General features: G+C 37.9%; 2 protein-coding genes and 1 long non-coding RNA gene across 3 annotated transcripts; 1 reads left to right on the forward strand and 2 right to left on the reverse strand.

The window, feature by feature from the left end:
* The first annotated feature begins 449 nt into the window (after nucleotides 1-449).
* On the forward strand, nucleotides 450-9,710 carry LOC136202248 (uncharacterized). Its single transcript, XR_010674375.1, has 2 exons — nucleotides 450-624; nucleotides 9,518-9,710. It is a non-coding gene; the product is annotated as an uncharacterized lncRNA (long non-coding RNA).
* Nucleotides 634-3,411, reverse strand: LOC136202246 (phenylalanine ammonia-lyase-like). Its single transcript, XM_065992750.1, has one exon. It carries the CDS (start codon nucleotides 3,338-3,340, stop codon nucleotides 1,217-1,219), a length of 2,124 nt encoding a protein of 707 aa, XP_065848822.1. The 5' UTR covers nucleotides 3,341-3,411; the 3' UTR covers nucleotides 634-1,216.
* Nucleotides 6,231-8,446, reverse strand: LOC136202244 (phenylalanine ammonia-lyase-like). Its single transcript, XM_065992748.1, has one exon. It carries the CDS (start codon nucleotides 8,422-8,424, stop codon nucleotides 6,289-6,291), a length of 2,136 nt encoding a protein of 711 aa, XP_065848820.1. The 5' UTR covers nucleotides 8,425-8,446; the 3' UTR covers nucleotides 6,231-6,288.
* Nucleotides 9,711-15,851: the final 6,141 nt, after the last annotated feature.

The following is a 15,851-nucleotide window of genomic DNA, read 5'->3' on the forward strand; positions in this document are numbered from 1 at the left end:
ACGGTATTCGGTTCGGTTCGGTTTGACAACAAATGTAAAAAACTCGAACCGCACCTAAGTACACATATTCTATGTTATTTTATTTTATATATGATGTAGCGGGCACCTGATGTTACATGTTTAGTTTTTTTAATATTGTTGAGATAATAAACTAATATAGATATATTTTGGAAGTATTTTAATTTTTTTTGTGATTAAAATAAATTTAATAAAGAAATATAGTAATTTATATTTTGTTGTATTTTATTTTTTAACTAATTCTGTTTGTTTGGTTTAAAACCGAACCGAATATTTTAATATGGTTATATTTCAATATGGTTATATTTCAGTTTTACATACTATTCGGTTCGATATTAATATCAATTATTTTAATAATTTCGATTCGGTTTGATTCGAACCGATACAAATTTTGAAGCGCAAAGGTACTCATCAACGGAGCAATTCGAAGCATGCGTTTCTTTAACATTTCTTGAAAATACAACAGAGAAACCACTATAGCTCGTGTAAATTTAGTCCTTGAAAATACAAACATTAGAACTTGGAGGACCAACAAAGAAATTAAGCTTCTTCTCAGCAGCACCACACCATTGTTGTTCTAAATTCACGACACCAATAATCATCCAAGTAAGCTTCCTCCTCTCTTCAACATTTTTTTCTTTTTCACTTGTATGGCCGACGGGTTCATATGGTTATAGGTTTGGAATTTTTGCATTTTTTGTTTGTGAAATTAGTATGTGAATTTGGTTGAGATGGTGTGTTGGTAATGTTGGGTATGAGTTTTGGATGCCAATATACGGGTTTGATAATTTTTGAATTTTACTTCCATAATTTACGTATGTGAGGTGTTTGATAGAATGTTCAAATAAGTATAACTTTTGATTGTTGCATCCCTTTGCTACCAAATTAGAACCCTAACCCATTTCAATTGGGAAAAAAATGATATATTGGTGTAGTAACATGTAGTTCTTACGGGCTGATTTCGGTAACAAGTAAACTTATGGTGTGTAGTAACCATTCCAAGTTAGCTAATGACTTTTAAATGATGAATTCTTAACTTGGAAAGCAAAATGGATAATGAATTTGACTCTTAGGCCGAGACATGCTTGGTATAATTAAGCTTATCATAAACCGAATAATTTCAGGATTGTTTATTGCAACGAAATGTTAGAATTCAAGTACATGTTTGGTATAGTTAATCTTATCATAAACAAAATAATTACAGTTTCCAGTCTTTCAAGCACTTTATCAACACTTCCCCCAACTTCCCTTCATCAATAGCCTCAAGAACTTTCTCTATGTCTTCTCCTGGACTCACTTTCTTTGCTCCACTAAGAAGTTCAGTCCCAACTTCACCTCTTACGAATTGATAAACAGGATAAGTCCTGCATTTATTGATCCTGCTTTTTGTAATGAATTCTCCACTGTCATATCTTTCTCTTGCTTTCGGCACATTTTCTCCTAGTCTCGCCTTCAACTCCTCCATGAAAACCGGTATCCGCTTAAAAACTGTGTAGCCACTTTCATCAGCAAGTCCAGATTTTGAATCTGGAAGTGCTTTTCGGACTAGTACTTCTTGCAGTTTAGGCAGTAGTTCATAAGAAGGATTTGTTGGGTCATCAAGATAGGAGAATACAGGTTGATGTTCAACCACCTGCAAGAGTTCTTTCTCGCAGAGCAGCGATCCATCTTCAGCCATGTAAAGGGTTTTCCTTATTGCTTGGCGCACTACTTCTTTCATTACTTCCTTCATGTTTTCCTCCAAATGTCTCAGATCATTTGCCTGGCAAAGTCCGACCATGAAGGTTGCTGACATGAGCTTTAAAATATCAATGGCTTCAGCACTTTTCCTTGCTGAAATCAAACCCAGAGAGTTCACATCTTGATTGTGTTGTTCAGCACTCTGAACATGTGTGGTTATCGGATTTGCCAAGTACTGAAGCTCGGAGCAGTAAGAAGCCATCGCGATTTCTGCACCTTTGAGTCCATAATCCAAGCTGGGATTAGGCCCTCCGCTTAAATTGGAAGGCAAGCCATTGTTGTAGTAATCACAGACAAGTTCAGAGAACTGAGCAAACATTAGTTTCCCAATTGCAGCAATGGCAATCCTGAGATTGTCCATGGATACTCCAATAGGCGTTCCTTGGAAATTTCCTCCATGAAGAGCAAGATCCCGAGAAACATCAATGAGGGGATTATCGTTGACAGAATTGATTTCCCTCTCAATGGAATGCGTGGCTGCACGGATAACTTCAATCTGAGGACCAAGCCATTGAGGAGAAGTTCTAATGGCATATCTGTCCTGTTTAGGCTTAGAAAGAGGATCTTTTTCGTGGCGAATTTGAGCTTCTTTCATGTAATCGCTTTCGTCTAAAAGGTGTTTCATAATTGCAGCAGCTTCAATCTGGCCAGGATGGTGCTTAAGCTTATGTGTTAAAGGGTCTGTGAATTCAGATTTTCCGTGCATAACCTCACAGAGCAAAGCGGAAAGAATTTCTGCGAGAAGTGCTAAGATATTCGAATCGTAACAAACAGTTGCAGCCACAGCTGAGCCAACTGCAGTTCCATTGACAAGTGCCAAACCTTCTTTTGCTTGCAGCTCGAACGGAGAATGAATTCCAGCTCTCTTCAAAGCTTCTAGAGCTGTGATCTCTTCGCCTTGAGGTGTTTCCACCTTGGAATTGTGGCGGCCGGTTAACAAGCCAGCAATGTAAGATAACGGGACGAGATCACCAGAGGCAGTAATAGTCCCTCTGAGCGGCAATTTAGGAATCAAATTATGATTGATAAGCATGGCCATGGAATCAAGAATCTCCCAACGAATACCAGAATAGCCCTGCATAAGTGTATTGGTTCTGACCAGCATTGCAGCTTTGGAATAGCTAGTGGGAAGAAATTCTTTTCCAATGACACCGGCATTGAGGAATCGAATGAGCTCAGCCTGAAGATCAGCAGTTTTATGAGTTCGCCGGTGAGAAGTAGCGCCAAAACCAGTGGTAACACCATAAGTGTCAGTTCCGCGAGAAATGTTGAGAGAAACCCAGTCAGCACTCTTTGCAACACGATCACGAGCAGTAGCATCGTCGAGATGAAGCTTGACTTGACTCCTCCGAGCAATGGCAGTGACCTGAGCAACAGTGAGATTGGTGCCTTTTATTTCAACAGTTTCAGAATGATCAAATTGTGATATCATTTTAAAAACCTCATCAAAATGAGCACATTGCGTAGCTTCGGAAGCCTTCTTCCAGCTGTTACCTGGGTTTGAAAAAAAAGAATCACAAAGTTTGTTGTTTTGGGTGAACTGTTTGAAGACAGGGGAAACAGTGTCTGTAAGTGCTGCCATTGTCGAATATGGGAAGCAGAGATATTAAGAGAAAACAAAGAAAGGAACAAATGAAATGAAAGAATGGTTTTGAGGAGTGAGTAGAAGAAGAAATGTGTATTTATAGATACTAGGGAGAAGGAAGACCCGGAAAGGAGGAGTAAGAGCATCTCAATATAGGGTGATCAAAAGAGTGCCAGCTGATGTGGCATTTGGTTTGACAACTTTTAAAAAGTGCCTACTATTGGAGTGATGATTGTTGCCAAAAAGTTGCCAATTTTTGGCAACCTTGCTCCAAGGTTGCCAAACTTTTTTTAATATTAAAAAAAGTGATATACTTGAATACTATTGGTGCACCTTTTTGATGACTCTCTCTCTCTCATTTCACTATTGGTTGACAATATTTATAATTAAAATAAATGAGATATTATGTAATGATTTGTGGGGTTATTGTGGCAACTTTTAAAGTTGCTTACTATTGGAGCATTTTTAAACAAAGTTGCCAAGGATGATGTGGATTATTAAATTAATAAAATATTATATTTTAGTATGATGTGTTAAGTTTTGACATTCTTTGAAGCAACCTCTATTGGAGATGCTCTAAGTAAGTGGGAAAAGGGCGGCTTTTTTAATAGTAAAATATAATAGGGTAAGGAATATGCAACGAAAGAGAGTGGAAAAACTAGCTAGTGGCTTTATAATTTCCATTTTCTCAATCAAGGAAGAAAAAATGTGGTTTGGTGTCTGTTTGGTAGTGTAGTGGTGGGTGAGAACTTGACCATTGACCATGAATTGGTTTTGGCCCTGTTTGGTAAAGAGCGTTTTGGGATAAAAAGAGCGGTTTTGACCAACTTTAGAGGTTTGACCACTGAAACCGCTAATTGGAGTGTTTGATGGAGAGAGGTTTGGGAGAGAGTTTTGAGATGAAAACGCTAATTTAGAAAAAGCTCTTAAAAGGAGCTTTTTCAATTAGCGTTTTGCAATATTAAAATTAATGGACTTATTTAACCCTAATAGATAGACTCCTTCTTCTCATGCGCCAAAATTAATGCCCTTATTCGTCTTTTTGCACAAACCGCTATTATCAATCAGCTAATGTAATCAGCTAACAGCTAACGGCTAATTCCCAAACAGGGCCTTTATATTTCATAGTGTTTATTTACATCAGATATTAAAATAAATATTAGCACTTCAGCAACCATCATTTTGTCTTTTATACCTTCTTACATGGAAGGCATATCATATGTAAGGATCAATTTCTTACACCATTTGTAATGGTGGTTATTCCATTATGAAAATCGGTAACAACCAACCATTAGACTACATTTTACTTAATTTAGTTTGTTACTCTCTTTTTGGTACAAGTACTTGCTAGCCATTCAAAATTTCTTTTCTAAAATCTTTTTCGGTAACCTTTCTTTAAGATGTTTCTTCATTTGTCGCAGACTCTTTTGTTGCAGCTTATTCGATCAATGTAGCATTAGGGTACTTAAGATTTGATCTTCGTTTTCTTGTTGACTTCCTTAGCCAAGTAATCATTCAGGGTCCCTTGTTGCTCGGGTGCTTCAAGCAAGGTATTTTCCTTATTCTAGTTTTCTGGTTGCTGAACTTGGTCATAACCCGTCATATGTTTGGCGGAGTGTTCTACCAGGTCGTGAGCTGCTGGTTAAAGGCCCTCGGCGTAAGGTTGGGAATGGTGCTTGTACTGAGGTTTGGGACGATCCGTGGTTGTCGGATATGTCTAATCTTAAGCCTGAAAGTATGGCAGTCTTGGCTCTCCCTACGGGTCAAGTTCAGGACTTGTTGGAGGTGAATGGGTTCTGGAACAAAGGTCTAATTGAAGCGGTTTTTAATGAGATGGACCAGCGCTTAATTCTTTCGATTCCTCGCAGAGATTTGCGAAAAATGATAAAAAAAAAGGGTTGCATTCTGTTCGGAGTGGATATAAAGCTCAAATTCTTGCTGGTCTTGGTCCTTAGGCTTCCGAGTTGGTTAATTGGAATGGCATCTGGGCTCTTCAAATTGCTCCAAAGGTTAAGAATTACCTGTGGAGGCTCTCTTCCTACAATGAGAAATCTCGGAAAGCGTCACAGCAATCTTGCGAATTTTTGTCCGCTCTGTGACTTAGCTGGGGAAGATGAAAATCATACTTTCTCGTCTGTGAAGTTGCTAAGTAGGTTTGGGTGCTATTTTTTTGTGATGATTATATGACTGATGTCCCCGATTTCCTAGGCTGGTTTGCGAAAGCTCATTCTTCGATAAAACCTAAAATGTTGGCAGAGATTGCTTTCATGGCTTGGTCTATCTGGAAGCATCGTAATTGTGTTGTATGGGAGAGGAAAAGGCTTCTACTTGCTCAGATTGTGCCGCTTGCCCGCCAAGAATTGTCGGATTGGCAGTTCGCTCAAGCTCTGCGAACTCAAATTCGTCCATCTGCGGTTTTTAATGTTTCGTGCTGGTTGAAACCAGATGACGGTTATCTTGCTTGCAATGTTGACGCTGGAGTCTTTCAAGGGGCGGGATATTGTTCGGTCGTTTTTTGCTTCGAGATCATGATGGGAAATGTGTTTTGCTTTTCATGCACGGTTAGATGGCTTTTATGAATCTGTTCTTGCTGAAACTATTGCTGTTTGCGAAGCTTTATGTTGGATTAAAACGCCTGGTTATAGTAATGTGGTTATTCGCTCAGATTGTCTGTTGGTGGTCCAAGCCATTAATCAGCCTACTCAACAATTGTCTTATTTGTCCGATGTTATTTTCGAGTGTGTGGTATTATTTAGAGAGTTAGATAATGTTTCAATCTCTCTTGTTAAACGTTCAGTGAACTTTACGGCTCACTACTTAGCTAGAGCTGTTAGTTCTTTGTATGTTTGTGAGGGGTGGGCCAGTCCACTCCCCTTTCTTATCAATGTTCTTTCTAATACAGTTTATTTCTTTCATTAAAAAAAAGCTTATCGTAAACAGAATAATTACAGTTTCCAATCTTTCAAGCACTTTATCAACACTTCACCCAACTTCCCTTCATCAATAGCCTCAAGAACTTTCTCTATGTCCTCTCCTGGACTCACCTTCTTTGCTCCACTCAGAAGTTCAGTCCCAACTTCACCTCTTACAAATTGATAAACAGGATAAGTCCTGCATTTATTGATCCTGTTTTTTGTAACGAATTCTCCACTATCATATCTTTCTCTTGCTTTCGGCACATTTTCTCCTAGTCTCGCCTTCAACTCCTCCATGAAAACCGGTATTCGCTTAAATACTGTATAGCCACTTTCATCAGCAACTTCGGATTTTGAATCTGGAAGTGCTTTTCGGACTACTACTTCTTGCAGTTTAGGCAAAAGTTCATAAGAAGGATTTGTTGGGTCATCAATATAGGAGAATACAGGCTGATGTTCAATAACCTGCAAGAGTTCTTTCTCACAGAATCGCGATTCGAGCAGTGATCCATCTTCTGCCATGTAAAGGGTGTTGCTTACTACTTGACGCATTACTTGTTTGACAACTTCCTTCATGTTTTCCTCCAAATGTCTCAGATCAATTGCCTGGCAAAGACCGACCATGAAGGTTGCTGACATGAGCTTTAAGATATCAATGGCTTCAGCACTTTTCCTTGCTGAAATCAAACCGAGAGAATTCACATCTTGATTGTGTTGTTCAGCACTCTGAACATGTGTGGTTACCGGATTAGCCAAGTACTGAAGCTCGGAGCAGTAAGAAGCCATGGCGATTTCAGCACCTTTGAGTCCATAATCCAAGCTGGGATTAGGTCCTCCGCTTAAATTGGAAGGCAAGCCATTGTTGTAGTAATCGCAGACAAGTTCAGAGAACTGAGCAAACATTAGTTTCCCAATTGCAGCAATGGCAATCCTGAGATTGTCCATGGATACTCCAATAGGTGTTCCTTGGAAATTTCCTCCATGAAGAGCAAGATCCCGAGCAACATCAATGAGAGGATTATCGTTGACAGAATTGATTTCCCTCTCGATGGAATGCGTGGCTGCACGGATAACTTCAATCTGAGGACCAAGCCATTGAGGAGAAGTTCTAATGGCGTATCTATCCTGTTTAGGCTTAGAAAGCGGGACTTTTTGGTGGCGAAATTGAGCTTCTTTCATGTAGCCACTTTCGTCTAAAAGGTGTTTCATAATTGCAGCAGCTTCAATCTGGCCAGGATGGTGCTTAAGCTCATGTGTTAAAGGGTCTGTGAATTCAGATTTTGCATGCATAACTTCACAGAACAAAGCGGTAAGAATTTCTGCGAGAAGTGCTAAGATATTGGCATCGTAACAAACAGTAGCAGCCACAGCTGAGCCAACTGCAGTTCCATTGACAAGCGCCAAACCTTCTTTCGGTTGCAACTCGAAAGGAGAATGAATTCCAGCTCTCTTCAAAGCTTCTAGAGCTGTGATCTCTTTGCCTTGAGGTGTTTCCACCTTGGAATTGTGGCGGCTGGTTAACAAGCCAGCAATGTAAGATAACGGAACAAGATCACCGGAGGCAGTAATACTCCCTCTGAGCGGCAATTTAGGAATGAAGTTGTGATTGATAAGCATGGCCATGGAATTAAGAATCTCCCAACGAATACCAGAATAGCCCTGCATAAGTGTATTGGTTCTAACCAGCATAGCAGCTTTGGAATATCTAGTGGGAAGAAACTCTTTTCCGATGACACCAGCATTGAGGAAACGAATAAGCTCAGCCTGAAGGTCAGCAGTTTTATGAGTTCGCCGATGAGACGTAGCACCAAAACCAGTGGTAACACCGTAAGTATCAGTTCCGCGAGAAATGTTGAGAGAAACCAAATCAGCACTCTTTGCAACACGATCACGAGCAGTAGCTTCGTCGAGATGAAGCTTGACTTGACTCCTCCGAGCAACGGCAGTGACCTGAGCAACAGTGAGATTGGTGCCATTGATTTGAACATTTTGAGAATGATCAAATTCTGAAATCATTCTAAAAACCTCATCAAAATGAGCACACTGTATAGGTTCAGCAGCCTTCTTCCAGCTGTTACCTGGGTTTGAAAGAAAAGAATGACAAAGTTTGTGGTTTTGGGTGGAGTGATTGAAGACAGGGGAAACAGTATCAGTAAGTGCTGCCATTGAAATTAAGGGTATAATTGAAATGAAAGAAGGGTGCTGAGGAGAGGAGTGGGAAGAAGAGTGTATTTATATTATAGGGAGAGGAAGAGTCCGAGTAGAAATTAAGGGGTGCGTGGTGAATGAATATGCAAAGAAAGACATGCAAGAAAAACTGAGTACCCTGATCTTGACCACTAGTTCATCTCAATGTAGTTTAATAACCATCATTTTGTCTGTTATACCTTCTTTCATGCAATACATATGTAAGCAAAAATTAGATTCGTGTCTTGTGTTGGCAATGTCACATGTAACCAAGATTCTATCTGTATGAGTATGTGAAATAACAAAATTAAAATTAAGGATTTCTTTTTTTAGAGTTTTTAGAAGTAGATACATACCACTCTTTAATAAACTACAAGATATTTTGAAATTTCGTTGATTCTAATGTTGATAATGTGAGGGTCGGGTCAAGATAATGATAATGGTTCCAATATAAAAGAAAAGCATTAAGATGTTCAAAGACGGTTTTTTAAAATAAATCGAAAAGCATTATACATAGCTTGTGCTTGTCAGAGTCTATCTTACTCTTGGTGATATGATGCATTTTTGTGTTAACAAGAATGAAAGAAGTCGGTGGCCTCAAATCATTTAGAGTTCAATGTTTTTTGTTGTGGTGGATATGTTTCTTTGAATAATAATGAGTTAAGAAAATGTGATTCTCATTTTCACTCTACTTTACCTTATGGCAATTTATCGAATGTTGATTCAGATGATCTTTCTCTGACTTGAAAGTATTGCAAATGACTTTACCGGAAGAATTGTTATTCGGCTCTCAATATATTTATCAAATATGCAGATTGTTATCCGAATGTTTCAATTGCTTGTAGAATTTTACTAATTGTGCCTATGATCGGCTGAAAGAAGTTTTCCAAAGCTTAAATTAATAAAAACATATTTGATATCATTAATTTTACAAGAAATATTAAATGGTTTAACAATTTTAGCTACTAAGGATAGATTAGGCAATGTTGATATTGATTCTATCATTAATGATTTTTCATCTCAAAATGTTGAAGAAATCGCATTTTATGAATTTGTGTATCTTATTTTATAGGTGAGACCGTGAGGTGATGATTTGTGAAAGAGAGAAAATATTTTGGATGATAGGCGATAGCAACAACATATATGAGTGATTTAAATGGAAAGAAATTATGAAGCATCTTTTTTATATTAGATAACACTGTAGTATTTGGTGAATGTAATATATGTACCTCTACAATTTCTAATGAAATATTTTGTTTATCCTTTATTGATTCTATTTTAAAATTTCAGATACATTATTTTTTATTATTATTATTATTATTATTATTATTATTATTATTATTATTATTAAGGTTGTTTACCTTTATTTTGTCCGGAGCCTATAAAATGATTGGATCTGTCGTGGTTGTGTGTGCGCAAAGTCATATGTAATTTTACAATATTATTAAGGATGCCATATAATAATATAGGAGGTTCATGTTGTGTTCGCGGATTATATATTATTTTACTACCTCTATTAAGTGTGACATGCAAAAACACGAATATTGTAGTAATTTTAAATATTCGTGTTATTTGTTAGTTAGCAAGTCAATTTTAAATTAACTAAAAAATGTGCATGTCAAATTCGAGTAAATGCAAAAATCACCAATTACACGTTTAATTAAATAGTAATCTATAAAATTTATAGGGAAAATTACAAATCTAGACCAGCTGAAGGGGTTTATTGACATATTTGACCCACTTTGCTTCCATCTCACCAAATTAGTCACTTTCATCCCTTTTGGACAAATATACCCCTAGTTCCATTTGACTTCTGCTTCTGCTCCTGGGGTCTAAAAGATTATTACTCGGCTTCTTCGCCGAAGAATGATAAATTTCTTGCCGTTCATCGGCATTCCTCCACCTCCGGCTGATGATTGATCTGAGTTTCCTTGGACGGAGTTGTTATGGTTGAGTTTATTTCTTGATTTTTCGGTTATTTTAGTGGTTGATTATATGGAGGATTTAGATGCGGTTTTGATTTTTTAGCAGTGAAGAAGAAGAATTATGTGGAAGAAAATGATATCGTTTCAATTTCCTCCATTTTCCTCCATTTTTACCGCATTTGTGACGAAATTTGTCGCATTTTGTTACAAATGCGACAACAGTTGTCTCATCTGTGCTGTGGTAGCTGCGACATTAGTAATTTTGTCGCAGATGGGATGCGCCGAGAGTTGGTATTACTTCTGTGTTCACATTATTCTTAACAGCATTTCCGGTTATATAAGGAGATGATGGCGCACGTATTGTTCTGGCGTAGAGAACAGAGGTGAACATGAACGTCTACCCTTTGCAACAGCGGTTGAAGAAACTACAGGTTTAAAGATAGATTTGAGGACTGCAATTGGTGGACAGGTTAAGTAAAAATGGAATCTGAACTTAATCAAGTGTAGTATCATCACCTAGAAATTTGAATTGTGTTTCATCTTATCCAAATCATAAGACAGTTCCATTAGCAATCTTTTTCCAGCTGGAAGCCAGCTCGCCGAGCTGGCCATTAGAACGTCCTGCGGGGCTTGCTGGTCCCCAGCTTGTCGAGTTGGAGGCCAGTGAGTGCTGATTTTTTTCCGGCTTTTGAGTGTCGCTTTTGTCTACCCTTCCTTAATTGCTTAGTCCCTTGAAAGTCGTCATTATCGCTGTAATTTAAATTTTAATACTTCTTTCGGATGTCCTTGACTTGATTGTTTTACGTTTTTGAATAATTAATTTGCATGAGTCATCTTTTAGCCATTCTCGCTTAAAGCATATTGAAGTAAGAGCTGATAATCCATTTGCCTCATTGGATTTTCCCTTTATGATCGCGCCTTCAGCTAGTGTTGCCTCGACTTCAACTAATGTTGACCCTTTAACTGCTGCTCGTGCAACCTTGACTCATCTTATTGCTGGTCTTTTCAATACTCGGAGTCCAGATCAGATTGAACTGGTTGTGGTTAGCTTCGACTTGCTTATAGGCGCTTGTACCTCTATCCTTAAATCCGAGTCTCTGAAAACAGTTAAAGGGTGTGATTGTTAGACATCCCACATTGCCAAATGAAGAAGCTATATGACTCCTTAAATATGTGAGGCAATCCTCACCCTTTGAGGTACCTTTCGGGGTGAGTTAGGCCTTTGTTTATATGGTATCAGAGCCATCGTTCAATGTTGGGGCTCCCGCTGATATTAGCATCACGCACCAAATGAATTGGACGTGAGAGGGTTGTGTTAGACATTTTACATTGCTAAATGAGGAAACTATATGGCTCCTTAAATATGTGAGGCAATACTCACCATTTGAGGTACCTTTTGGGTTGAGTTAGGCCTTTGTTTATAGTGATTTTGTTTTCCTATCAACTATATATGACTGCAAAGAATGTTGCTTCTGCATTGCCAGTTCGTGCTAAGTCGAACATGGTTGAGATTACTGCTTTCACTAGAAAATACAATGCTCTGGTTACAGAGCAAAGGACTGATAAGCAATAGTTAGAAGCAATTGAAGTTGAGAAAAAACGCCTTTTGGAGCTTGAACAGGAAATGGCTGCGGTCCGAGCTAGGATGAATGAAATGGTACGAGCGGGGAATATGTTTAGGGGTTATTTCCCTCGGATGGAGGATGAATTAATCGTGAGAAAATCCGGCTAGCGAACCATTATAGCGATATGGTAGAATGGCACAAACAAAGTGAGGAACACAAACAAGCTGATGTTAGACTTTGTGAAGCTTAGGCTAGAAATCCAAAGCTGGACTTTTCCATTTATTGAAAAAAATAATAATCTAGTTCCTGCTTTCAAAATTGATTCTATTTTCATTCTTTTCTCTATCCCGCAGAATATGTCCTTAAAAAACTTTTGTTCTTATTTCCTACCCATTAGTACCCAAGTTTGCCAAATCCCACATATTCTTGTTGATTAATATAGCTCTCCAAGTATTGTAATGTAAATGTTAAAGCTTGACTCTACCAAGAAAGTAAGACTCAATAGAATGAAACTTCTCTTTCAATCATACATTTTGAAGGAGTCTTACATATATATATATATATATATATATAGTGATATTTAGAGTGTTCTAGATACTTGCTTATAGTTGCATTATCCTAGAGGATTCTAGATACATTTATTTACAACTATACAAATCTCACAATATCTAGACTCTTCTACATTCTTCTTAACTTTAAGACTAACCAAAAATTACAACAAATAGACTACAAAAAAAAAAAAAAAAATTATCTAGGAAAAATCTCACTTTTGCTGTCACTCCTCCTTGAGATTTTTCTTGGATACACCAAGCATATATTTCAAGAAGTCAAACTTGCCTCTAGGTAGAGCTTTGGTAAAGATATTTGCCAATTGCTCTTCTCCTTTGCAGTACACTAGCTTAATCTGCTTCATTCTTTCAGCTTCCCTTAGAGCATGATATTTAACATTTATATGTTTTGTCCTTCCATGTTGAGTGGGATTTTCTGCCATAGAAATAGCAGATTTGTTGTCAATGTAAATGACAGATGGAGCTTAAGAAGGAAAGCCAAGATCAACCAAGATTTTTCTGATCCAAATGCATTGATTTGCAGCTGATGCATCTGAAACATATTCAGCTTCTGCTGTGGATTGAGCAACCACCTCCTGTTTCTTAGAATTCCACGAGAAGATGCCTGAACCAAAAGAAAAACAATATCCAGATGTGCTCTTACAATCTTCGACGCATCCAGCCCAATCACTATCAGCATAGCCAATTAATTTTCCATTTTCAATTTGCTTGTACCAAATACCATGATCCATTGTGCCCTTAATATACCTTAGAACTCTTTTAGCAGCACCAAGATGTTTATAGCTTGGATTATGCATGAATCTTGACAAAATGCTTACAGAGTACATCAAATCAGACCTTGATGCTATGAGATATAGTAAGCTGCCAGCAAGACTTCTGTATTATTTTTCATCAGCTTTCCTTTCACCATCTTCAACTTGAAAATTCCCATTAACAATCATAGGAGTAGGAACTGACTTACACTCGTAAAGATTAAATTTCTTCAACAGAGATTGAGCATACTGACCTTGAGATAGAAAAATTCCAGCAGGTGTTTGATTGATTTCCAGCCCAAGGAAGAACTTCATCAATCCTAAATCAGTCATCTCAAATTCTTTCTTCATTTTTGACTTGAATTCATCAATAGCTGCTTCATCATTTCTTGTTATCAAAAGATCATCCACATAAAGTGAGATCACAACCAAACTGCCATTTTTACCTCTTTTAGTATATAATGTGGGTTCATTCATGCTTCTTTTGAACCCAAGAGACTCCAAATATGAGTCAATTCTCGAATACCATGCACGCGGAGCTTGTTTAAGCCCATATAATGCCTTGTGTAGCTTATACACTTTATCTTCTGCACCTGCAATAGAAAATCCTTCAGGCTGATGTACATATATGTCCTCTTCAAGCCAACCATTTAAGAAGGCTAACTTAACATCCATGTGGTGCAATCTCCACCTAAACTGAGCCGCAAAAGCAATTAAAAATCTCACTGTCTCATGTCTTGCAACAGGAGCAAAGGTATCTCCAAAGTCGACACCAGGGAGTTGAGAATACCCCTTCACTACCAGCCTTGCTTTATGCTTGAGAATGCTTCCATCTGGATTGTACTTGTGTCTAAATACCCATTTTACTCCTATTACATGCTTGTCATTTGGCTTGTCAACCAAAGACCAAGTGCCATTCTTCTCAATAGCCGCTAATTCTTCTTCCATGGCTTGTTTCCATTAAGGAAACTTGATAGCTTCTGCAAAACTTGAAGGTTCAGCTGCAGTAAAATTGCAATTTTCATATATCTCTGATAACAACCTCGTCTTGATCACTTCATCATCGGTAGTGTTCTCTATTGAACTTATGTATTCTTGTTGATCAAGCTTTTCATCATTTTTCTCAGAGATATCCATTGCTGGAACTTGATTGAAATGTGCTTCTTGTTTTACCACCATATGATTCTCCCAATCCCAGTAAGCATTCTCATCAAAATGAACATCTCTGCTGATGAGAACCTTCTTTGCTTGAATGTTGTACAACGTATATCCTTTTGAATGAGCTGAATAACCCAGCAAAATACATAATTCAGCTTTGTCATCAAGTTTTCTCCTCCTTGCTGATGGAATGAGAGAATAACAAATAGAGCCGAACACTTTCAGCTCCTTGGCAGAAGGCTTGAATCCATACCAAGCCTCAAATGGAGTTTTCCCTTCAACAGACCTGGTTGGAAGTCTATTAAGTAAATAGATTGCCGTGTTCACCGATTCCGCCCAAAAACATTTGGGCATCTTCTTTTCTCCCAACATGGATCTCGCCATTTCCGTAATAGTTCGATTTTTCCTTTCCGAGACTCCATTCTGTTGAGGCGAATAAGGCACAGTGAGCTGGTGATGTATTCCTTCATCTTGACATAACTTGGCAAACTCCCTTGATGTATACTCAGAACCATTATCAGATCTGAGTACCTTAATTAGAGATTCGCTCTCCTTTTCAACTGAAGCTTTGAAGGATTTGAAGGCTTCAAAGGCTTGTGACTTATGGCTGAGGAAGTACACCCATGTCATCCGCGTCAAATCATCAATGAATAACAGAAAATACTTACTGCCATTCAAAGCTGGAGTTTGCATTGGGCCGCAAATGTCAGTATGGACCAGCTCTAACTTTTTACTAGCTCTCCATGAACTCCTTTGAGGGAATGGCTGCCTATGAAGCTTACCAAATTGACAAGCTTGACAAGTCTCCTTACAGATATTAATTTTATCTAAATCATGTATCATGCCATTCTTCTCCATAAATTTCAAAGAATGAAGATTATAATGGCCAAATCTCTTATGCCACAACAATGAATTATCCTCAATGGCAGATAAAGCATGATTATTAATTGCATTCCAATTAATAGGAAAGCAATTATTTTTCATCTCAACTGTAATAACATGAGCTCCTATAGAGTCTTTAATTTCACAAGTTTTATCTTTGAACAATAAGCTATAGCCCTTGTTTATCATTTGGCCAACACTTAGCAAATTTTGTGCTAAATGTGGAACATAAAGAGCATCAGTAATGAGATTCGTACCTGTAGAAGTCTGAATCTTAACCGTACCTCTGCCTTGAGCTTGAATAGTGCTCCCATTTCCCAGCCTCACTTTTGTGTTGTCACGTTTGTCTAAATGAGAAAATAAGCTTTCTTCTTTCACCATATGCCTAGTACATCCACTATCTATGTACCAGACATTGTTGTTATTAGCGACTGAATTTTATGAGGCAATAAAGAGCTTTGCTTCAGCTTCAGCTTCAATATGATCTTTAGTAAAGTGACCTTGCTGACTTTTTAGTTGTGAGGAAGCTTGCTGATGATTTTGGTATTGCTTTGC

The sequence above is a fragment of the Euphorbia lathyris genome, chromosome 8 (genome assembly GCF_963576675.1).
Source record: "Euphorbia lathyris chromosome 8, ddEupLath1.1, whole genome shotgun sequence".
Classification (NCBI taxonomy): Eukaryota; Viridiplantae; Streptophyta; class Magnoliopsida; order Malpighiales; family Euphorbiaceae; genus Euphorbia; species Euphorbia lathyris.